The sequence below is a fragment of the Penicillium cinerascens genome (genome assembly GCF_028974065.1).
Source record: "Penicillium cinerascens strain IBT 15544 chromosome Unknown contig_16_segment0_segment0, whole genome shotgun sequence".
NCBI lineage: Eukaryota > Fungi > Ascomycota > Eurotiomycetes > Eurotiales > Aspergillaceae > Penicillium > Penicillium cinerascens.
In genome coordinates this window covers 3,439,111-3,462,874 of record NW_026695286.1, presented here as the reverse complement: position 1 = coordinate 3,462,874, position 23,764 = coordinate 3,439,111, and the positions used below count along the sequence as shown (strand labels likewise).

Genomic DNA, 23,764 nt, shown 5'->3' with positions numbered 1-23,764 from the left:
CATCAGACCGCCCCGAGGAGCCCTCATCCTCGGCTGTTGATTTAGAACAGCCCCCCGATCCACTCAGCCAGTCTATGGCTATTGGATCGAACGGATGAGCAGGCGAGTCATTCGTGCGGTAGTACCCTGCATGATGCATCAGTCCCAGAGTCGATTGGCAGGTAGGTCTCGTCTGGATGCCACCCTAGCTGAGCTTTTGCCCTTTGAAACTTCGTGCCTGCTGAGCAAGGCGTAGTCGTTCTGACGAGAGGTATACAAGCCATATATCTCGCACGCCGTCTTTGTAAAAATTAGTCAAGAAACCAACTTCGCCTTTCTGTTCATCTAAGTGCTCAGTTTTCTCTACATTATCCAATACATTTTTGATTCCGTCTCTTCTACTCGTCAGAGTCAATATGACCTCTTTTACAGAAAATGAACACGAAACTTTCGGTAGGAGATCTTCTAGAAGCATGATTGATTTCACTAATTTGATATGGTGAAGCTTCAATTTACACTTGGCCCTGTGAATGGCCTGAAGTGGTCGTACGCGACTCCATCGTTGCCGCGGAGTTAGGCACGCAGGTCAATCCTATAGTAATCTGTGATGATCCTTCTCCGTTGGGCTAGGCTTCCAATCCTATCGTGATCCAGGTTGACGAGGGTTGGTGCCGCAATGAGCCAGACCAACTTGGTTCCGATGCCGACACCGAGATCGTGGCTACACCGGAATTTTGGGGGACGTTGACCGGTGCACACGTTGCAGTTCCGGTGAAGGGTGATGCAGCTATCGATTCCTCTGTCCGTGTGCCAATCAGATCGCTAGTCTGTGAGGATCCAGAAGGCCGTCAGCGATTCGAGCAGTCAACTCCCAACGGTTTTCAGTCAAACCTCAAAGCATTGAAAGTCACCAAGAATTCAGTCGACACGTCGCGAAAATACCCCTGTTCTGGGGCTGTAAGGAGGGAGAGCGTTGCGAGTGACCACGAAGGTAAGCTTAGCTGACGACTATTTTGAGACCATTATGCTAAATCTTACTAGGAAGCGAGCAAAGCACGGAGAAAGGCAAACCTCCCAAGACCGAGGAACCCGAGAAGGCTCGCATCTTGCCAGATACTTCTTCGATGACCCGCAGCGTTGTTCCACAAGAAACATCAATTCAAACCGATACTTCCTTTAGGAAAGACCTCGCATGGGGCTCCTATGATATGGAATCTACAAAACGCAGATTCTCCCCTGAAACGGCGGATCATATCTACCGAATCGAGTGCTCAGGAAAAACAGCCTCGACTTGGGGTTCTTCCGTATCTACTGCCATCGGCGATGAACTAGCGGCGATCCATGATCATATAGATCATCGTCGCAATGCCGATTGTCTACTAGCTAAAGCATTTTTTGATGGAGTTCAGTCCCCTCGTGAGTGATTCCGTGCTATACAATTCAATCCAGTTGCTGAGAGCTTGGTTTTACAGAAAACACGCTGCCAAGCAACTCGAATAGGTCCAAACAGCTACAAGGACGAAGCGAGGAAGGCCGTGCGACCATGCGATACCATGTCCCAGAATTCCAAAAGGGGGATACATGGCCAACAGAATTTTTAGTCAACCGAGTGGTCATCCGAAAAGCCTTGTTTTCGTCTGATATACCTTGCAGCCTAGAGATTGGCAAGCAAGACGATATCCTCTTCGGACGAGGTGCTATGGTCGTCCTTTCGGAAAGAGAAGACCCAAAATTCTTCCTCACCTTCTCCCCTAAGGTTCTCCAGGATGATCACGGTACTAATGTCCGTGCATCTCGAAAACGGTCAGATGGGATTGTGATATTTGAATCGGTTTTGCCAGAATGGAAAAAGGGAGCCAATTGGCGACACGACTTCACCGGCCGAATTTCTATTGAACTTTATAAAAGATGGCCTCCTTTAGCCTCAGATTATGAGGAACGAGGAGACCACTTTGGAAGTATTGTTCTAAGCATCCACTCGGGTGGGGTAGACCCAAAATGCTTCCTCAGCTTCTCTTCCGGGGTGTCTTTAGCCGATCGCAAACCTCATTCGCTGGAACTTGGTAACGGCGTACGCGAACCTTCGATGAATAGCGACACTATTTCTCAGGAGACAGTAGATCAAGCTAGTACTTCTGTTGGGAAGAACCTACCGCGCAGCTTCTATGCGAGATCCGTGAAACGCAAACCATCACACGATGGGATACTATCTGAAATCAGACGATCGGAGCGACTGGCCAAAAGAGCTCGAACTTGACAGAGATACTTGCTCTTCTTCATGTATTCATTCTTTTTCAATCCAGCGGTAGAAAATACGATATGAACCTTAGGATTATTCCCGAAATCCAGCATTGGCTAACAAACAGCAAGGCGCTGAAACCATGTTCTCGGGCCTAGTAAAATGTCGAAACGCAGTAGTGTAGCTCGATGCTCGGAGAGAGTATGATAGTCCGTAATCCTCGTACAATATGGATGTAGTGCTTCCTGCCCCACTGCTGATTATTTCTGTATGTGGGCAAGTGCCAAGTGCCAAGAATTCCCAACTGCTGAAAATTGAAAGTGAAACCTGCTGAGATCATCGCAGGCTGCAGCGACCTAAATTAAGGGAACATCGCTGACTTCCCTCTTCCACCTGGCATCATTCCTTCTCACCTACCCCCATCCTGATCATGTCTGACGAGTGTGACAAGACTGGCCCCCTATGGGGCGACCTAGCTGTTGAACAGTACTTTCTTGTAAGATCCTCTTGTCACCTTGTTTCATTCCTTTACTTTGCACTTAGGACATTAAAATATTAACTCGGCACCTACAGACAAACTGGGACCACTCTTCCGCTGAAACTCCAGACCAGCAGCGGAAAAGACTTGTGGCTGAATTTCTAGACCTAAAGCTTATCCCCGCTGAGTGGATGACAAACTGTGAAGGGGATCCCTTACTTATTCCACCGCGGGAGCCCAGTATAGAAGAAATTAAGACGATCCTTCGACCTTATCGTTGTGAGAAACTCCGGTGGCACGCCGATAATATCTACACCGGTGAACTATGTCCTATGCTTCTACGCACGCACTATAGCAACGACGAGGACGAGAAGAAAAGATACGACGAGATGATGGAGAAATGGACAAACGGAGAGATATTTGGCGACGAGGCTTGGTGGGCCGTTCTCGACGATGCGGATATATTCAATTTTGGGTCTAACTGGCGCCGCATCTATGACATTTTACCTGAGGTCTCTTACCCTATTGAATTTAGGTGTATTATAAAGGACGATCATCAGTATTTTGCACGGTACATCGAACTATATGAATATAGTGAGATGCGTCCGTTTTTCAAAAGAGATCTTGCGGCTCGGAAGGAAAGCGATCCTCAAGCGTGGCGCGACGACCGGGATTCAGTGATCGAGTCGGTGGGCATGACGATGCAGAGCAGCGCTACAACCACATATATCTTCATCGCGGATAAAGAAGCTTTTGAAAGCGGGCGTCCACGAGTGATTTATCTCGACGGACTTCGACGAATTGTTCGCGAGGGTCGCATAGACCCTGAAAGGGATGATTTCGGCAGTATCATTAGTTTACGGATGACGACGTATGAATTGCTGGAGTATACGACGCTTGATGAGAAGTATCGAGTCAATGGGGAGATCGGGAAGGAATTATATCAATTGACTGAAGAGGATCTCGCAGACCCATAAGCGGGCGCGTGCAAGTTGCAGCAGTAACAATGCAAGCCGACCTTTCTGAGGCGCTGCATAGACAATGGATCGGAGACAATGAGGATTTCCACTGAGCGCACAACATGAACAACTGATATCTTATTAGGTCATTAGGTCACCTATTTTTATTTTTTTCTTGGAAAGAGTAGAATCTCTAGTAATTACCAGTAATTACCTAGAAAAGCTCATTAGGTCAAAAAAGTGGGACAAATTCCGACCTAATGAGCTTCTTATCTCTACGTGACCTAAAAATGGTATTTTATTTTTTTCTATAATTCCTTCGAGATACCAGTATACACCCTGATCTCCTAGTAATTACAAGAAATTAGCTCATCAGGTCATCAGGTCGCGCCCGGACCTAATGATCTAATGAGCTACCCCCCTAAAAGGACCTCCCATAAAACTATTAGAGACCAAGCTTGGGTTGCGGAGCGCATACTTTGACTTGCAAGAGAATCTCGTTTTTTTCGCCTTGTATATATGAACTAATATGGGGTATAAACGCTAAGCTATCAGATAGGACGGTTGAAACTTCCGATTTTCAACACCAACCGAAGTATCAAAACTTGAGACTCCGTACGCCCAAATATATGTTTCTTTCCTTCGACTGCTTCCCAAAACTGACCGATAGCTCGGTCCTTGACTCATCGGCCCACCGTGCTATTTCTCATCCACATGGGTTGTCAGAACCCTTAGAAGCTACTCATGATTGATCTTTCCGTCCATCTAACAACCTCAAAATATCTTTGAAAGAGATCGGTTTCGTGAGAAAGACGTCGACGCCAGCTGCATAGGCTTTCCTGATATGTTCGTCGGATCCCAGTCCAGTGAGTGCAATGATCTTGGCAGGGTGTTCCGCTCGTCCCGCGCGTTCTATCAAACGAATTTGCCGGGTTGCTTCGAACCCGTCCATGACCGGCATGGACAAATCTGCCGATACTCACATTAGCAACGCGTGGGGTCATAGAAACAAATAAGAATAGTCAACTTACCCATGAATATGTAATGATAACCCGAAGACGTTGCCTGGACTGCATCGACAGCTTTTTGTCCATTGATGGCCGTGTGTAGGGTGTGAGGTTTCGTTCGGGCAAGATATTTTTCGAGGAGAGCGAGGTTGATTGCGTTATCCTCCACCAAAAGAATTCGAATGCCAGAGGTTGCATTAGTTGTCAAGGGGACATGCGTGTGGGAAATAACGCTCTCCACTAGCGAACCATTTTGTGTAGTTGAGAAATTTAAGCGGGGGTTGGATTTCGGAACGTCCCGATCATGCGTTATCAAGGGCCTCTTATTTGAAGTTGCCTCGGAGTGCAAGGTATCAGGCGTCGAAGTGGGCCCCATCACCTGCGTATTGGACAGGCTGTGATGCTTCAAGAGATGGTTGATCTCAGAGACATGTTCTGTGAATCCGACCGGCGAGGGCTCAGCGAGTCCCAATGGCCGGTTCGGTGTCATGCAATTGATAGAACCAAGCAATGTTCGAGCTAGTTGATGAGGGCCACAGGGGAGAGAGAGGCATATGGCATTTGAAGGTAGCTTGTTCGGCCCAGTAATGGTTGACCACGTCCTAGGGCTTCGATGACATAGAACAATAATTAAAGATTCATGTTGTGTATTGACGACAAGATCCAATTCACGCTCATTGACGAGCAAGAAATCGATGGGCGCGGTGGACTCTTCAGTCCAAATCTTCATTCCAAACCATTCCGTCAAATAGTTTGTGATCGTAAGGTTTGAGGGAGGAGTGACAAATGCTGGATCTTGAGCTGTGATGAAACGCAGGAACTTCCCTTCAAGCCCAGTCCTTACTTGCTGGATTAAATTGGTCGCCTCGAGGGAAGAATCAGAAATCGAGGAGCTGGGTTCAAGGATCTTGTGCTGGTGAGGCTGTGTAAGAGGGAAAGTCATTTTTACGGTGGTGCCCACCCCGAGTTGACTTTCGATGGAGATATTGCCATTCAGCGGTCGAAGAATCTTGCGGACGAGTGACAGGCCGAGTCCGGTTCCTGGGGATAAAACATCCTCTTGTGAAAAGGGTGTGAATATATCGGAGCGAAGATATTGACTTGAGATGCCCTTCCCCGTATCAGAGATTGTTAAGAGAAGTTCCGGGGAGCCAACACCCTCGGACAGTTTTGAGCCGGTGTTCACGTCGGCTTTCAGGATCTCAAGGCGAACAGAAACAGTTCCGGCCTCAGTGTACTTCAGCGCATTTCCAAAGACATTCATGACAACACGTCGCAATGCCCCTGGTTCCAGTACAAACTCCCAATTCCGAGGTGCAGCATCGATGAAAACATCGAGTCGTTCAAGCTTGGTAACTTTTGCTGTACCATTATGATCCCCTGTTGTATCCAAGGACCATCTCCCGAATGCGTTACTGCCACTAGTCATTGCACCCGACAAGATCTGTCCCGAATAGACACTCTCGATGACATCTTCAATGACTGCGACGACATCGACCTTCTTGAGAAGCCGGAAAGGCTGCTGAGAAATGTCACCGCTGCTGATCCTTTGTCGAGTTCTAGGAGACGGGGAACTGGAACCAGACCGCTGTCGCTTGCTTTCGAAAGAGTTGATTTTGGCAAAATCCAAAATCTGCTCAAACGTGTCAAGCAGAGTTTGACCACAAGCACTGATCGTATCAAGCAGCCTCCTTGCGAATTCTGACTCCACATACTCGGCTAGGAATTCATTGGCTGCTAGGATCCCATGCAGCGGACTGCGCAATTCGTGTCTGTGGTAGCAATTATCGTTAGATATTCCCAAGGTACTATGCAAAAGGGACAAGAAATGAAGAAGTGCCACATACGAGATGGTACTGATGAAGTCGTCCTTCTTCTTGTCCGACTCCTGACTTTGGATGCGACTGTACTCGACCATCAAGGAAGAACCGAATCCAAAAAACCCACCCAGCTCGACATGGGCACTGAAAACGCGGGTCTCGAGGCAGCTCCAACTGAAGCAGCCTCCAAACCATCGAGAATTGAATGAGTCCCAGAGAGGAACAAACATAATCCTCTTCGCATTAGGAAAATATTTCTTCAAGGCCTGTAGGTCCTTCTCACGCAATGCACCAAATGAGTGTGGGTGGAGCGACAGCTGAGGTGGAGAGAGACCGCCCACATCCCGTTCACCGGTGCTGACTTCATCCTCGTCAGATGAGAAGGCTGTTCCGTCTTGGTGAAAATTCCAGAGCCCCCCGCCCCGGTAACGCCGCAAGATTCGGCGAACAAAATGTAGATCCATCTGAGCTGCCGGGTGTGGATGTGACACGCCGCCATTTTCATCGTGGGACTGCGTATCCGAAATGGCCCAAATATTGGCGAGTCTCGACTTTGGCTCCGCGTCATTGTGAGAATCAGGCTCCGCACGTGCATTAGTGCCAAAGATGACGACGCCACCGTTTGTACCCAGATCTAGACTTTGCCGGATGCTATTGGCGGCATGTTGAAACGTCCGATGTATCCTGCTACTGGTGTGCTTGGATGGCAAGGTCGGGACCTTTTGGCTTCGGGTTTCGCGATCTAGAAGAGGAGGAGAAGGGGCGGTATCGGTGGATAAGTCGTCGGAATCTTCCGCACTATTCGTTTGACTTCTGGAGCGCACTGGAGGGCCTTTGTTCGTATCTTTGATAGAGAAGTGTTCTTTTTCGCCCTCCAAGGGCTGTTGTGCGTGGGGTGGATCTTTACCCGATAGGTCGGTACTCTGATATGCCGGTTTCTTGGAGGTGTCGGAGTTGGCTTCAGCTTGTACAAATGAATTGAGACCCGAAAGCACCTTGGCCAAGCGATTGGCTTCTAGTGATTGACGTGACGTTTCCATATAATCCATAACTGCATCCGCTATAGTACCGAGTGCTTCTTTCTGGGACTCGGTCAAAGACAGGTTGGGTCGAGGATCGATCACGTATAAACTGCCAATATTGATTCCATTGGTCGTGATCAATGGTGTTCCTGCATAGTAGCGGAAGTGAGGAGCTTCCGCGACACAGGGTATGTTGCAAAAGGCCGGATGTTGTCTTAAATCGTTCACAATGAAGAATGGGTATTTTTGTTCGGTGGTGGGTTTCAAGGTAATCGTTTTCTGCGTGTTAGAAATCCAGTTAGCCCAGTCCTTCGCAGTGTAATGAAAAATGCGGAGAATTGTGTAAATAAGACGCAAACTGAAGGCCTTCCATGGAGCTCGTAAATTACCTCGCACAAAGTCCCGGAGACAGGGCCGCGTGCGCAGCCCATCCAGAGACCGTCGCCATCATCGTCGTAGATATCATTTTTGTCCAAATTTAGCGACTTTGATGCTTCCGCTACAACGTAAAGCGTTTCCCGGTCGATCAAACTAGATTTTTATTAATTACTTAGCAATGGTTTCTATGCTCGAACCCCAAAAGTCGTACTCAAGAGACTTCTCCAGTAGATGAAAGCAAACAAGGCTTCCCGTAGGACACCTCTAAACAATTGCAGTGGTGGATGGGATATACCTAATTATCGCCCGCTGAACTCCTAGCTTCATCGCCGCCAGTTGCGCAAGGGCCGTCAACACAAGATTTGGACTGGTTTTGGCTGAAAGCGTCGTCGACGAATCGGTGCATTGCCCAATCGGGTTCCCAGTCGGGAGAAGTTTTCCAGTCGGAAGAAGCGCCGGATTATCGGGTTGAAAATAATGGTACAGTTCCCGAGCGCGACGGTCACCATCACGAAGTTCTCGCACAGAACTTTCCATCCTGCAACACTCGCTCGTACCTCTTTATCTCGATTTCCCTCTTGCGAGCAAAGCTCCTTCCAATGGCGAGAAGCCCTCGAACTCGGAAATCTTCGATAGGGTCACGTCTGTTCGTTCGTCCTGTGATTCTGTAATGGGAGAAGCGAGTGAAAACGTGTTGATTGACAGAAAATATCGGACCGCCGATTGCGAGGTCGGCGGATCAAGGCATGGATCTCCACGTTCCACCCATGACGTAAGTGGGCCCCTCCTCTTTTGAAACGTCGGTCTCGACCCTTAACCGACCCTGCCGGATAATTGACTGGACTTGAGGGAATCACGTATATCGGTCCGCAGAGCGGTGAGGTTGTATGGGCAATACACAAGTTCGCTCTGTTGAAGATTCCTGTTGCGGCAAAAAGCCTGTATGTACAGTAGGTGGCATGCCGTGGGACGTCTAAAGACTTATTTTCCTCTCGATACATGAGCTATGTATTAGTGAGAAGATGATTGTTATAGAAGACGACGTGTAAAAAACCCCGAGTCCCATTGCTTTTTGTAACAAACAGCCATGACGACCGGATTTATAGATGATCCGATCGTCTTATTTCTTATATAATCAGACCTACAAATTGCCAGATTTGTGATCTATAAATACCTGTTTTATACAAAATAGTGACAAGACTGTAGGGTTTTTATGACCAGATGTAATGCAAGACTTGCAAACAGAGAAGAGGCATTGCATGGACAACTTGTTAAATTCCTTACTTTGCGCCCGGCAGCACGCACTCGTATTCCTGTGTACGCGAGATCATTATATGATCTACCTGAGATGCGCAAACTTAGCGCTACGCTACTGGGGCCAAATATTAGGAGTCCAGCGATAATAATGCATCTGGCCATTATTTTACTCAACCACTGATTATATAGAGACCAAGTGGCCTCTTACTGGTCGACTACTGGAATTTCAATCAGCACGTCTAATGCATAACAATAGATCCTATTTTGAGACTATGGCAGAGGCTTGCCAGCCTCTTTGATACTCCTAAGCCCAGCAAAGCATGCGAATATGGTGGTCATGCTAGCCAACGCAGTCGCCAGAATGAACGTGCTTTTCAAGCCTGATATGTACGCTTCCAAGACTACCACCAATGTATCAGAATCGAATCTTTGTGATGCTCCCGAAGCCCCTGATTGCAAGACTAATATTCGATCCACATGGTATTCTGAACTCTTGAGGTAGGAGGATGGCATGTTTCTGAGCAACGACTGCGCCAGTTGAAGAAAGATTGACCCTCCAGTAAGTTGAAAAAAGAGTCAGCGATGTAGCTGAAGACAAATTGGACGGCTCAACAATAGCTTAATTGACTATCATGGGGACTTGAAATGCGATTCCCACTCCAATATCGGCAAGAATCTGGAGGCCAATTGATAAACCCACTTTCACGGGCTTTTTGGTCATCAGCCCAGCACGGGTGCACCCATTCCATACTCGATTCATCCGTTTCGGGTAGCTGTAGGTCGAATCTACCGAAAACATGAGACTGTGTCAGGGCAAGCTCTTGGTACGTCAGCCTAAGTTCTGTCAATCTTTCTTTGGATGGAGACAAGAGTGGTAGGTTAGGTCTCACTTACATTCTACCCACACACTGCCGTGAACCCTTACTAAAGGCAACTTTCTACTGATCTAATGCCTTTCCTTGGTCCCCCAGCCATCTCTCTAGTTAAATATCTCCGGGTTAGAAAACATATCAGGGTTATCATGAATGATGCAATGGGTAACAGATACAATAGTTTGTAGAACATATCAGATGAAAGCAATTAACTTAAAACTTAGTTTAGATTTAGATATCCCCGTTAGGTCTCTACTATCAAAACTTAAAATGATTCATATACGAATTGGGACTTGTACTGAGTCATCCTATGTATGTTGAGGTGGACATGGTGGTAGAAGAAAGAGGTAGAAGGGTTGAGCTGATCACACAGTCGAGTCCGTCACCAGATGACATCCTCAAATCTTCTTGCTCTTTAGGTAGTTGTAGTCTGGCATAGACTTTTCCACCAGTTTCAAAAGTTCATTCGCAACGTCAGGTCCAAACTCGTCCTCCCATTGAGTATATTTGGCTGTCATATCAAGGCCCCGTGAACTTTTTGAGCTATTAATGGAGGTCGAGTTCCAATAATCACTCATGAATTTTAGCTCGCGACAGCCGGCACCATCTGGCGCCTTGATGACATCCCATTGGTAGAGGATATATTGCGTGTCCATGCCAAGTAAAGAGCACAACGTATTGATCGTTGGACTTTTATCCATGAGATCATCCGCATCAACAACAATTGGCATGGAAGTCGGCTCAGTGCTGTTTGACATAAACCAGTCGTACAGTTGCCGAGAGTACTGAAAGCTGGTATAGAATGCCCATGACTTGTCACAAATATCGACATGCCGAGCGCCACTTTCAGCTCTGTACCAAGATTCAAACGAAAGCGCTGGGTGCCGGATCAAGAATATCGGCCTCCATGACTTGAGAAAGCTGTCAGGAAATATAGTTGGGTTCGTTTTTCCAGAATCTGAGGACAAAGGAGAATCGTCTTCAACTACGGTGAAAGGCGGGCTGCTAGGGCCGCCCCACATGCTCTGCGACAGCTTGGACGGCTCCCATACATAAAACGTGTGTTCTTTAAGGAAAAGGGACTTGCCCTGTTTCTGTTAACAACCAGCAGGCAATACCACTGACTCTGAAACAATGACTTACCTCGATGGCAGCAGATTTCCGATCAAGCTGGATTTCATCGAAACCCTCCTGAAGAAGTTTCTCAAAATCCTCCCGTTTTTGGTCAGATACATCAGCTAGCGGACCCCAACCAAAGGATTCTCTGGCGAAGTCAAAAGCACGCTTGAAGTGGTAATCCGATTGAACCCATCCTGGTTGGTTGGAGAGGAGGCGACAGAGGACATGGGAAGCGGTTCGGGTGTGGGCAAAGAAAAAGACATCCCGAACAGGGACATGCTTGGCAAGATTGCCGTTGCTCTCATCTCTGTTGTCCGCTGTGATAGCCATAATGCACGGCCACTGACTGGCAAATAAAAAAAGATTGAAAACTGGCTGCAGGTAATTTAGGACCTGGCTGGGTGTGAATAGAAGGTGATGATGTCAAATGCATTTATAGGAGCCCAAGGACAGTCACCGCCATCTTGGTGACTTCATGAGACATCGGCTTGCAAGTATTCCCTCTCGGAAAACTGGAAGTACTAGACACAGCCTGACGACGGCTGATCCGACATTTCCCATACCGATGGTTTGCGCTAGCGGCACGCCGGAACTTCAATACTTCATTTTTGTGGGAACCGAAGCGGGGACATGGTGTTAAGCTTCCAGGCTTATCGTCACGGAACACATAACCCATAAGGACCAGGACCGCCAGACTGCAATTTATGATACGTAACGAAGCTGCGGCAGACACAATTTGGAATACAACACTTGGTATTTACCCTAGCTAATTTCAGTTTTCACATACAGGTTTCAGTGCCTTAATTAGCCTTTAATCACAATTCTCAGGTTGGAGAATCAATGTTCTTAGCTCAATGGTCTCTCTCGCTCCCTCGTGCTCCATTTCTGGACCAACAAAATTTACTCAAATCCCAAAGTGGGCCGCCACCAAGGATGGAACAAATATTTCTCCGGTGACATACGTTACCTAGTCACCATTTGAATTGACCAGGATCGGCGTATTTGTTGAGTTGCTGGTGCTACGAGTCCTCGTCAATTTCAGCTGCCGCCAGGTATTTCTGCGACGTATCCATGAAACTCTCCAGATCGGAGGGCATCATATATACGGCTCACAGATTCCGATGATTTGACCATCTTCCGCGTTAGGTGTCATTATCAATTAGCCAGCGACTGAGATATGCACTTGTTGTCAATCTGTATGCAGGCGCGTTCATGTCAGGAATTAATAAGGAATAGGCCTATCAAAAATTGGAGCTCCACATGATACTGAATTTCAACTTGTTTTCATGCCTAAGTGGGGGTCCACCTATGTGCGATATGCGGTGATGTGCCGTGTGTACAGTGATTAACCGAAACTGGCATCAGGACATATAGCGCACATAATCATACATAGTGGACGGCTCATATCATTGGAATGAAAGCGCCGAGTCCTCCAGTAGTTAGCTGAGCGGGTAGGGGTTATAATCGCCCCACCCCATCTCGAGGCCTAGTAACAATGGTGGGCCTTTTTTCTCGCAGGAGTGTCAGGCTACCCGACAGCGCCCCGGGTCCCTTATTATTAAACTGGCCAACCCCCTTCAAGAAGCACATTGGGCATAAAACACTCTTTATCACTAGCTGCCATGATCAGTGTTCCAATGGCGGATCCTGTTGACCTGACCAAGACCGCAATTAACAGCCATCGAACACTGCCACCAAATGCAAAAGTGCAAAATGCCATACACGAATATATTCTAAGCCTTGAAACGGAGCTTAGAGCTCTTAATAAATATGTAAGTAGCCCACGACTGTGTCATAATACCCACTGTGCTCAGTTACTAAACCGTACTGTGAGCATAGATCCACGAGAATCCGGAGCTCGCCTACAAGGAGCATAATGCCCATAATGCCATCTGTGACTTTCTGGAAGGACTCGGCTACCAGGTGACGCGACATGCGTACGGCTTGAAAACGTCGTTCGAGGTCATTAGCGGGAAAGGTAGCAGGACTGTCAATTTCAACGCAGAGTACGATGCACTCCCGGAAATGGGACACGCCTGCGGCCATAACCTCATTGCCACTGCCAGTGTGACCGGATTCATTGCTCTCTCTTATGCCCTAAAGCAGTTCGGAATCGATGGGCGGGTGCAACTTCTTGGTACACCGGCTGAAGAAGATGGAGGTGGAAAAATTGATCTACTCAATGCAGGAGCATATGAGAAGGTGGATGTGTCGCTGATGATGTATGGTTTCCTGCATTCGCCTCACTAGACTGTTGCTGGAGAGTAGAATGAGCTGACTGCGATACAGGCACCCGATGTCGGATGCTGAATACATAGACGAAGACGTCCTGGGGTCAGCAGGGTTCTCATCCGTCGCATCTTACAACTTGGAATGCACCTACCGTGGCATTAGTTCCCATGCTGGTGCCACACCATGGGAGGGTGTCAATGCACTAGATGCCCTAGTTTCAACCTATATCAACGTTTCTATGCTGCGACAGCAGATTCAGCCCACGGAGAGAGTCCATGGTGCTATCGTCGAAGCCCCAAAGGTCACCAGCAATGCTATCCCGGCGCTTACAAAAATTCAGTATACGACCAGAAGCCCCACTATTAGAGGTGCAAGAAACCTTGGAGACAGAATCCGTCGGTGCATGGAGGCTGGAGCGCTTGCTACCGGTTGTAAGTTGGATATTGAAGAAATGTCTGGGTACGCAGATTTGCGCGTCAATGAACCCCTGTGCAGCTCGTTCCAGCAGCACATGTCAGCAAACGGTATAAAAGTTCTCAAATCAGAGGGGCCTATTGCCGCAGCAACAGACCAGGGTAACGTTTCCTACGCGATACCCGCCTTGCATGCAGTTATCGGTATTCCGGTGGATGATGGATCTAAGAACCACACCGCCGGGTTTGCTAAGGCAGCAGGAACCCCTGTGGCACATGAGAGGACAATAGTGTCCGGGAAGGCAATGGCCATGACTGGCTGGGACATTCTCACCAACGATGCGTTGTATGAACAAGTAAAGCAGGACTTTGAGAGGGACAAAAAGTTCCGGTAGGCAGAAACTTATATATTTTGCATCAGACTCTATACCACTCACTCTAAAACCCCTGAAGTGCCTTCAGTCCATGTCGTGCGGCTTGGCCAATTTTCTCAGTGATGCTGTGAAAATTGCTCAAGCCACGGGAGACTGTTGTAATAGCTAGCATACGAGGACTCTATGCTGAAGTTTTGACAGTCAGCTCTCATAAGATGATTGAATCTCAATGAGTGGTAAGAAGTAATCAGTCATTTATAAAGCGTGAATCCTCACACTAACTAACGAATGCGGCACACAGCTTACCTAGTAAGTCACCTAGTGCTACACACTCACTCACCATGGCAGTGGCAAGCTGGCAGGAATTGTAAGAAACTAGGTACAGTGCTGACACTCGGTGCAGCCTTGCCACATCATAGTGTACGAGCAGTTTATGAGTTGAGAGACACGTCCTTTTCTCTGATATCTTCCAATTCAAAAGCACGACAACTATCATTCAAGACTGAAAAATTGCCAGCTCGGTATATTTAGAACATCACCCCTTCCTCAGCGAGAGCCTCGCGGCGGGTTTTACTGTTCGGGTCGAAGTAAGGTCGCTCGCCGATGCTCACTGCCCGATGGCCTGTACGAGCGCCCAATCCGGCATAGTCGAAAATGGCCGAGTGGTAAACAGTACGATTATCCCAGATAGCTGTGATTGGGAATATTATTATCAGATGCGTGCAAATATAAACCAAATCGTACTGACGAGATGGGCGGATGGTGGGGTATACTGACCGACATCATACTGATTCTCCCACCGATGTCGCAGTTGAATGTCATGCTCTTCCACAATCATTTGAAGGAACCAATCGTGCAGCCGTCTACTTTCGTCGGGCGTCAGGTCGTTGATCCGTTCGACGTGATTGCCCACGGCAAACAAACTCTTCCACCCGGTGACGGGGTTGGTGCGCACTACGGGGTGGACGGCCCTGAGGAAAGTGCCAACGTTGTTTGGGGACCCGCGGGGCTCTGCATACAGCTCAAATCCCTTTTCAGCAGCGGCTATTGGGAGTCTCGACTGGCAGAAGGTGGCAGTTAGGCCTTCGAGGAAGCTGCGGTAGGCGGGTGAGATTTTGTCGTAGATTTCGCAGGAAGAGCCCCAGATTGTGTCTATGTGCTAACAGTCAGTATCGTATGAGACTAGAGTTTGCGACAGGGGTAAGCACCTCCGCCGGTCTCGGGCAGCTTGACGAGCTTCAAAATTGAGTAGTCGGCGGGATTCGGCTCGTAGCCTGTATCCGTATGCCAGGCGTTTCTGATATCGGCGGGTCTATTTTTCCACAGGTCCTCCGCCGGATTCGCGGCCTTATCAGTGGTGATAACGTTAAGTTCCGGGTCCTTATCAAGGTTGTGTTTGGTTAAAGGGTGGATGTGCAGTTTCGAGTCGGTTGGCTTGCCCGACAAAACACCGAGACGATGCGCCAATTCCTTCTGAAGCTCATCAGTCAGGTCATTTTGGGCGCGGAAGAAAACAACACCTCGACGAGATACTGCTATCAATTAGCTATACTCTGTTGGCTATCGAATGGCAGATTTGGATACGTACTTGTGATAGCCAAGTCGCGCAGGAGGTCGTCACTATTGGGAGCTTTCAGCCATTCTACCACGTTGGCATCAGGGAACTCCTTGCCAATTGCGGGAGTGACGTTAAATGACTTGTATTTATCCAGAAGACCCTTCAGCTTCAGTGGCTCCCTAATGAGTTGTTTCTGGCCGTGGTCATTTCGCATCAGAGGCTCATCCTGGGAGACGGTCATGGTGGAACAAGATAGATTCAGCGGACCAAAAGGAGACGAAATAATATGGTTTCCAGAGAGACCTTCGAGCCCCTCTTCCTTTTGAGCCCTATTTATGCCCAGGTGGAAGCGGTGCGATGTGGCGTGCGCCCACTGGACTTTGTCGTTCGCATTCCCGATTCGTCAACACATGGTCTGAAACTATGGTGAATAACCTTTCCATTCTTTCTCGTCTAAAATTCAAAACTCCCCTGTAGTAAAAGCTATAATCCTGACTGCACAATATTTGGCCTTTCAGGCTGCACGCTCCTAGAAACAGAGCAATTGCCTCGGTAAGTGGTAGTAATTTACGATTGAACTCCTCTGTGCAACCTTCATGTTAACAAAGATAGCATGGTCGCGAGGTCGACCTCCTCCATTACATCCGGTATAAGACGGTCTTGACTGAATTTGCGACCAGTTTGGGCAAGGCAGGTTCTATGATTTCGATTGTCTTTTTTATAGAATTCTAACAAGGCGTATGTAGGATGAGGTTGCAGTCGCCCAAATCGTCTAGTAACGGCTATCTAGTTGATTAGATCGATCTCTTTATTGACCCTCCACAATCATACAGTTACTGCTTCAGGTCACGCACTACCTGATCCAACTTTTGTATGAACGCCTTCATCTCATCCACCGTGTTATAATGGACCAAACTTGTCCGGATGATGCCGTACTCCGGCAGCCCCAAAACATCATGAACAGTCCGAGGTGACCAACAGTCACCAGTGATGAGTCGAAAATTTGAGGTTTCGTGAATCCTTTCGGCCACTTTGTCAGACGCGATCCCATTCACCGTAAAGCTGATCAATGATACCCGAGCTTTCGGGTCTGCCAACTGAGATCCATACAAGGTGTACAGATCCGGATGCGCTGTTAGGTACCCTATAATCTCTGCTGTAATAACTTCCTCGTGGGCAATGAGAGCATCCCAACCAATGTCGTCAGTGAGGTAATTGATGATCGGGGTGACAGCGTGTTCGAGCTCAATGCAGCTGTTGCCCAGTCCCAGGCGCACGTGTAAAGATGTAGCGTCAAAGAAGTAGTGGTTGAGGCTCGTGAGGTACCGTTTCTGAACGTCGCGTCGCGCGTAGATCTGCGCAATATGAGGACCAAACACCTTGTACCAGCTAAACACGTAAAAGTCAACGCCGAGTTGTTTCACGTCGATAGGGCGATGAGGAGCCCACGCCACCCCGTCTACTAATATCAACGCGCTGGGAATTGTGTGGACGAGGTCTGCCACCTCTTTAACGTTCTCAATGGTTCCAGTGATGTTCGACACATGCCCACAGCATACAAGACGGGTTTTCGGTGAAAGAAGAGGGCGAAGGGTGTCGAGGCTCAGCTTGGGATCTGCGTTGTTCCCCATCCCCCCGGCTGGGACCCACCACTTGATGGAGATGCCCAGAGCTTTGGCCAAGGCAACCCACGCGGTCGCTCCAGCCTCGTGGCAGAGCACAGATACGATAATCTCCGAGTCTGCATTAAGATTTGGGAGAAGTGATGTGGCCAGATTCCGCAAAAGACCCGTCGTAGAGGGTCCAAAGGCTAGCGGGATGGGAGTCAGACCGGCCATGACGGAGAATGTGTATTCTTTCCAATGTGAGGATTGCTTACCGATCTCATCAGGGTCGGCATTCATAAATGAAGCAAGCTTTGCGTATTGCGCAGTACGCTCTTTGACGTCGACCATGCTTTTCGAGTCCAACCCGCGGAGATTCATATGGGGCGCAGACATCGTGCGAACGATACTATGGATTTGTCCTTGTCAGCCTTGATGCATCCTTCAATATGATTGTATACGCGACCAGAGCTAACCTCTCAATGGCGCCCCTGTACACAAGAGCACCGGAGCCATTGTTTAGACAGACGGCGCCTGAGCCAAGTCCAGGGAATTGCTTGCGAACAGCCTCGATATCAAAGCCGTGCTGGCCATTGCTGACAGTCATTGTTGGAATAGTAGGAATAAATCGAAGCAAAGAGGTAAAGATACTTGTACATCCTCAACCAATCCGTCAGAGGATACGAAGTAAGTTCGTCAGTTCGTTCTTATTTATGGGCAAGGCACGGCGGAGTTCCCCTGACAGAGTCGGGAGACATCGCCCGGCCGAAAACCACATATAAGCCTGGACTGCCGACATTTTGAACAGGAGCAAAGCCCTGGGGCGATTCATCTTTGGAAATCGACAACGCTGCAGATCGATCCGGGGAGCGGGAAACTGACCCTGCTTGCCTTGCCCCTTTTCGTCGATTCCATTACCGATCGTTGGTCTGCAGAGATCTGGAGCTGAGAGACCCACATGTTAGTGAAATTTTGACACGGTTCGTGCCTAAGTGGGGGATGCATGGCGTTGACCAGCCGCCACCTGTGCGTCTACCCAGAGATGATTCGTCTGTGAAAAGCCAAGTTTGGCAGGGAGTCGCATCCGCCAGACCATCTTCGGCCGCCAATGGTGGAGAGGTGGGGTGGCTGGCTGGGACGGGACGATCCGAGGAATGTCCCCGATTTATCAGGGTCCTAGGATATCTGCCGACGAATTTAACTATGGTATGGGGTAAAAAGGTAGAGCTGCGAACCGTGGTACAGGGAAATTGCAGTCCCTCAGGATGATGCCAGAGTCAGAGCTGCAAGATTTGCTTGTCCAGCTCGCCCGATTCTACAGAGCAAATGAGACCAGCATTTCGGCTTCTCGGGTATTCCAATGCAAGGGACAGCTGTCTGAGAGCGATATCTCGGCCCTGGATCGCTTTTTTAACTTGTTTCTGTGCTATACTAAGCAGGTCGGTATCCCTTCAATCCAGTTGGTGGATTGGATGGCATTCACCAGGCACTCATGACGCTCACTCTGAATCGAACCTACAGAACCTGAGTACTGATACATCTTGCCCTTCTTCAATTGCAAGACTAGACTGCGGGCCTTCAGTCACGGCCGCGAGGGCGACGTCTGCAAGAACTGCGAGAGGCCGTGCCCGACAGCACTCATTGTCTGCTATTTCGCCTTCTGGCTGTGGTCGCCGGCGAAGGTCATCCCAGCATCAGGAAGTGTTCTCTTCCGTTTCCGAAAGGGATGACGATCAACTGCCCATTGGCAGCCCCAGATCAGTGGAATTCAATACTAGTAGCCCAAATACTCCTTGTTCGCATTTCGATACAAACACAACCACTGCGTCGCCGGCTACGGGAGAAACAACGCCTCTACACGTTGCGACCGAGGACGATGACACCTTTGGCACACTTGAATTCTCGCCAAGTACGAGACTGCTTTTGGAGGGCTGCAAGACAGACCGCGGAAGGTTCTTGCGTGAGATCGAAGAAGCAAGGACGGCCCTCCCAACGGGGCAGGGCTGGGAGGCCGCGATAGCCACAAAAGAAGACAATGCTGACTTGCGTGACCGTATGAAGATTTACCATCGATTTGAATGCTACAACATCTACAAGCACGTTGTCGAGGCCGGCTATCATACCGGCACCCACTGGATCCGGGACATGCGCACTTCACTAGCGAACAAGCTTTGCCAAGACTTCCCCCAGCGGTTTCCCGACCAAAAGTCTGTGAAAAAGAGTTTGAACTGGGTTGACCAGGGTTGCAAGTATCATGAATGGGCCGGCCAATTCCGAAGTGAAGGAACTGCATTGGGTTATCTTATTGCATTACCTTTAGATGTGCCCCACTCAGCGTATGCTTCTCCCCTTATCCCCCTTCCACGCAAATCAGTCTCAACAAGACCTTCCAGATATACATCAAGATGCACCCAAGAGCGAATGCACGCAACAGCCTTCAAACTGAAAAGTCTTGGAATTGACGACCTCGTGAGGGACCTTGAGCTTTCAGAATTGGGCAACCACATTGCCGCGACACTGCGGGATCTGACAACCAGAAAGCGCAAGGACTTTGATGGTAAGCCTTTAATTGCCCGAGTATGCGATCGCGATGCTGATATTTAATTCAGAAGACGTGACCGAGGGTTCTCGCAAGTTACCGCGGTTAACGGCGATCTCCAGCCCATCACCGAGTCATGCCTTAGCTGTCCAGCCTGGCCAAAACCCTACGCCCCCTGAGTCGCTAGCTGCCAGCTGGGACGGGAATAATAACTCTGCGCTGGGAATTGAATACTCAGTTGACCCCCACCATTTTGGTCAGCCGACGAGTCTTAACGTCTGTCGCTCTATAGCAGAGACCTATGCGGTTCCATATAATAGTCCATTTAACATCGGTACGTATGATCCTCCTGTGTCCTCAATTCTGCATGCCAACCGGAAAACAGTGGATCTGAGCCCATCCGCCTATTCAGGGCTACTTCACAGTCCTGACTATAATGCCGCGCTGGAGTCCTTTGATGAGTTGTATCGGGATGCGAGTTATACCGAGGACATGTCGGAACTAGAACCACTCCTCACATTCATCTGCAGCATAGGAAGCCCTTCCAATTGCGGGAAATAATACAATTTTTATTCTTGTTCGGAATCTTGCCCGCATGTAAATCACGACGACTCATCTACCAGTTAATGGCTATTTCTCAAAATACTGCAGGACTTTACCCCATGAACATCAATTGTTACGAAAACTAACAGTCAATGCAATTGCAGACACACAGGTCTCTCCTAAACAATTTGACCAGTCGCCCCAAGATACCCTCTGCGCCCAGTCAACATGGCGCCATGCTGCTTCGGATCAAGACTCGCCTCGCGGAACAGAGAATACTTCTGATTATGCCACTCGACGCTATTGATTTGTCTCCCAGCATTGTCCGTAAACTTGGCATCAAATTCCGGCCGCAGGAAATAGATGCATGAGAACTTGTCCTGCCCGGGTGAATGGGGCAGAGGTGGTGGCACGACGCGGTGCAGGGACGACGCTAGAGTTCCCTTGGACAAGAAACGCAGCGAGTCGCCCACATTCACAATGGCATGTCCGGGCCGCGGTGGGATGTACGACCATTCGTCTGTTCCGGAAGGCCCAGGCAATAATGCCTGCAGCCCCTCGGATTTGGTGAAAACCACAGTCAACGTCCCCATGTCGGTGTGTGCCATGTTGCCAACTTTCTCGCTGTCGCTGCTCCAAGGCAGGTATTTGAGCAGGGCCATGTTGGCAGAAGATGGCTTGTCCTTGCGGTGACAGTCTTTCAGGTCATCGGGAAGCCCAAGGGCCTTGGAGAGGATGGACAGAATGCAGTCGGTGTAGTCGTGGACTTCACTCATGAAGGCCTTCACCAAGGGTAGGTTTTCTTGGAAGCTCTGAGGGAGCTGCAGAGAATCCTGCCCAAAGACGCCATTGTTGTGAATCTACATGTTGAGTTAGCGAATGTTTCGAGGCTGGAATGAGAGGGACATACCGAGAAGCTCTCATACCCGTCCTTCTTCTCAGCAAAAGGCCCAACAGAACAGCCGGCTCGTTTATATCTAGCACACGATGTCAGTACAGCCAACTTGTAACATAAGGAAGCTAAGCATACCCTTGAAGCCTGGATGGCAGATGTTTCTCGGTGCTGTACTCTTCCTTTTCTTCGAGCGGTAGCTTGAAAACGGAGTTTCCAATATCGATGAGCTCATCGACTTCCTTCAACGTCTTGGATGTGGAAACATCACGGAAATCAAGGTAAAAAAATCCGTTGACCTTGCACGCAGACACCAGTTCATTCACTGCATCGATATTGCCCTCCAGAAGCCCGGCGAGCGAGATCGAGTTTAGCTCTGCTTGTCTGGTCGTGGAAGTCGCCATTCTTTGAAGATTGACAATACTTTGAACGGGGGTAGATATACGGTAGATTTTTGAATTGCAGGCTTCAGGAAGAGTTTGAGCCTTTAAATTATCACCTCTTCCTAATGTTTTATTTGATACAACAGTGGGTTATTTCAACTGCTCTCGCCAACCACACCTGCCATTACTCGACTGATGTCTGCACGGGGGAGGCCAACGGGCCATACCCCTGTATCGCCCCACCAGAACGTATTACCCGGGCATCGTATCCACTGCCCTCCCTAGCGGTGTGATATGCTGGGATTCTTACGCAGCTGGTTAGAGAAGCCCGGTAACCGAGAGCCACATCGGGATACGCATAACCAAGCTTCGTTGGAAACGGCTAATAGGATCGCCCATGCCGTGCCAGTTGATACACACATAAATGGAGAGATTACATTTAGTTACATCTACTTCCATGAAATCCACGAATCGACCCCATTCTCACTAAACACTGTGAAACAGAAAGCCAAAATGCTTAACACAAAGGATTACAATGCTTTGAGCCTAGCTCAGCCCACGAATTTCAAGGCTATGCTAAACTCCGGCGAGCTACTCTGGGGAACTGGATGTCGAATCCCCCATCCAGAAGCGGCGCGCGTTGTTGCTGCGACTCCGTATCATTTCTGTTTCTTAGACGCAGTAAGTACACTAGTGTCTACTGCGATATATTAACTTCTACGATAATTCTGATTATTCTATAGGAACACGCACCTCTCAACGCAACACTCCTCGTCAGTCTAATTCGAACGATCCAATACCACTCCAATGGCTCAATGGTACCATTTGTCAGGATCCCAGGATGCTCACCCGAGCTATTCAATTATGCTCTGGGCGCTGGTGCAGGCGGGGTAGTTATGCCTCACGTCCAGAATGCAAAACAGGCTGAGGAGCTGGTTCGACTGTGCCGGTTTCCACCACTGGGGGACCGTAGCTTTCCCCCTGCAGCTCTGGTCGGCGAGCAGCAGAACCGAACGCCAGAGGGCAAGACGACGTACGACGTGTGGGATGAGCATGCCGCGGTGATTTGCCAAATTGAGGATTTAGAGGGGCTGGAAAATGTTGAAGAGATTTGTCGAGTCCCAGGTGGTGCGTAACTCTTTCCAATTGCTTAACGATCTATTAAATGGGTCTCTAACTTGTTGCACTACTAACAATCCACTTGGCCCATTGCAGTTGACGGTCTGTTCATCGGTACAGGTGATCTACGTATGTGTCTGAACTTAGCGCACGGGTCGGTCGATGGCAATGAGCCTGTGTTCCTCTCCGCGCTTTGCAAGATCCGAGATGCGGCAAAGGCCAACAACCTTCCCATCATGGGATTCGGCATCTCGCCTGCCGGGGTGGAGTTTAGGCGGGAGATGGGCTGGAATGCGTTCATTATCCATGGGGACATTGATGCTATCTGTACATCAGCTGTCCAGTCTCTGCAGACGTACACTGATGCAACCAGTGGAGCTGGATCCAATGGGTGTCGATCATGCGCGGAAGAAGAATGATGAGTCGCCCATCCGGTAGGCAACTGCAGCTGCAATGCAAATCCAGTATTTAGCAAGTGTAATGACGTGTTAGTCATTACTTTACTGTTCACTTTTCGTGGCTAGTGGTGAAGCAAGAAAGAGGTCGCAAGTACCTTAATCTACAGGAACATTCGACTAGTGGCATTCGAGATATATAGTAAGACCTTACACGAACATCTCGAATGTGTTCATATAGTGTCTATTACCTTTACTCTTTGCTCCAGTAGACTCGCTCTGTCCAGTGCACCAAGGTTCTCTTCTTTTGTCCCTCCGACACTCCATTATCATCAACTCGGTTGTTTGATCTTCAACACGAAGCAATCTGTTCAAGAGCCCCAAATGGCGAATCTTGAGAGCAACGTGAAAGCCATCATTGCACAACAGCTCGAAGTGCCCATTGATGAGGTATAGAGTCTTGTTTATGTCGAATGTATTACCCATAGAGCGGTATTGAACATGATCTCCCTCTAGGTGAAAATCGACGCCGACCTCAACGATGGCCTGGCGACAAGCAAAATGAGAAGGTTCCAGATCTTG

General features: G+C 48.8%; 10 protein-coding genes across 10 annotated transcripts; 5 read left to right on the top strand and 5 right to left on the bottom strand.

The window, feature by feature from the left end:
* Positions 1-395: 395 nt before the first annotated feature.
* Positions 396-2,236, top strand: N7498_001302 (uncharacterized protein; the record flags this gene model as incomplete). Its single annotated transcript, XM_058448365.1, has 5 exons — positions 396-432; positions 485-576; positions 634-970; positions 1,021-1,395; positions 1,452-2,236. 5 exons carry the CDS (start codon positions 396-398, stop codon positions 2,234-2,236), a joined length of 1,626 nt encoding a protein of 541 aa, XP_058313776.1.
* A 412-nt stretch (positions 2,237-2,648) lies between these two features.
* Positions 2,649-3,673, top strand: N7498_001301 (uncharacterized protein; the record flags this gene model as incomplete). The annotated part of the gene is made up of 2 exons (XM_058448364.1): positions 2,649-2,714; positions 2,792-3,673. 2 exons carry the CDS (start codon positions 2,649-2,651, stop codon positions 3,671-3,673), a joined length of 948 nt encoding a protein of 315 aa, XP_058313775.1.
* Positions 3,674-4,397: 724 nt separating this feature from the next.
* N7498_001300 (hybrid sensor histidine kinase/response regulator) lies at positions 4,398-8,419 on the bottom strand (the record flags this gene model as incomplete). Its single annotated transcript, XM_058448363.1, has 5 exons — positions 4,398-4,624; positions 4,687-6,434; positions 6,510-7,783; positions 7,894-8,035; positions 8,178-8,419. 5 exons carry the CDS (start codon positions 8,417-8,419, stop codon positions 4,398-4,400), a joined length of 3,633 nt encoding a protein of 1,210 aa, XP_058313774.1.
* Positions 8,420-10,409: 1,990 nt separating this feature from the next.
* On the bottom strand, positions 10,410-11,460 carry N7498_001299 (uncharacterized protein; the record flags this gene model as incomplete). Its single annotated transcript, XM_058448362.1, has 2 exons — positions 10,410-11,105; positions 11,155-11,460. 2 exons carry the CDS (start codon positions 11,458-11,460, stop codon positions 10,410-10,412), a joined length of 1,002 nt encoding a protein of 333 aa, XP_058313773.1.
* Positions 11,461-12,752: 1,292 nt separating this feature from the next.
* N7498_001298 (M20 family metallopeptidase) lies at positions 12,753-14,170 on the top strand (the record flags this gene model as incomplete). The annotated part of the gene is made up of 3 exons (XM_058448361.1): positions 12,753-12,902; positions 12,970-13,352; positions 13,420-14,170. 3 exons carry the CDS (start codon positions 12,753-12,755, stop codon positions 14,168-14,170), a joined length of 1,284 nt encoding a protein of 427 aa, XP_058313772.1.
* Positions 14,171-14,676: 506 nt separating this feature from the next.
* On the bottom strand, positions 14,677-15,948 carry N7498_001297 (TauD/TfdA dioxygenase family protein; the record flags this gene model as incomplete). Its single annotated transcript, XM_058448360.1, has 4 exons — positions 14,677-14,840; positions 14,894-15,301; positions 15,358-15,681; positions 15,738-15,948. The coding sequence occupies 4 exons, from the start codon at positions 15,946-15,948 to the stop codon at positions 14,677-14,679; spliced, it is 1,107 nt and encodes a 368-aa protein (XP_058313771.1).
* Positions 15,949-16,540: 592 nt separating this feature from the next.
* N7498_001296 (aminotransferase) lies at positions 16,541-17,918 on the bottom strand (the record flags this gene model as incomplete). Its single annotated transcript, XM_058448359.1, has 2 exons — positions 16,541-17,720; positions 17,788-17,918. The coding sequence occupies 2 exons, from the start codon at positions 17,916-17,918 to the stop codon at positions 16,541-16,543; spliced, it is 1,311 nt and encodes a 436-aa protein (XP_058313770.1).
* Positions 17,919-18,576: 658 nt separating this feature from the next.
* N7498_001295 (uncharacterized protein) lies at positions 18,577-20,411 on the top strand (the record flags this gene model as incomplete). The annotated part of the gene is made up of 3 exons (XM_058448358.1): positions 18,577-18,663; positions 18,833-19,868; positions 19,921-20,411. 3 exons carry the CDS (start codon positions 18,577-18,579, stop codon positions 20,409-20,411), a joined length of 1,614 nt encoding a protein of 537 aa, XP_058313769.1.
* Positions 20,412-20,572: 161 nt separating this feature from the next.
* N7498_001294 (uncharacterized protein) lies at positions 20,573-21,689 on the bottom strand (the record flags this gene model as incomplete). Its single annotated transcript, XM_058448357.1, has 3 exons — positions 20,573-21,253; positions 21,304-21,370; positions 21,424-21,689. 3 exons carry the CDS (start codon positions 21,687-21,689, stop codon positions 20,573-20,575), a joined length of 1,014 nt encoding a protein of 337 aa, XP_058313768.1.
* A 492-nt stretch (positions 21,690-22,181) lies between these two features.
* N7498_001293 (HpcH/HpaI aldolase family protein) lies at positions 22,182-23,206 on the top strand (the record flags this gene model as incomplete). The annotated part of the gene is made up of 3 exons (XM_058448356.1): positions 22,182-22,349; positions 22,412-22,796; positions 22,884-23,206. The coding sequence occupies 3 exons, from the start codon at positions 22,182-22,184 to the stop codon at positions 23,204-23,206; spliced, it is 876 nt and encodes a 291-aa protein (XP_058313767.1).
* Between the last annotated feature and the right edge of the window lie 558 nt (positions 23,207-23,764).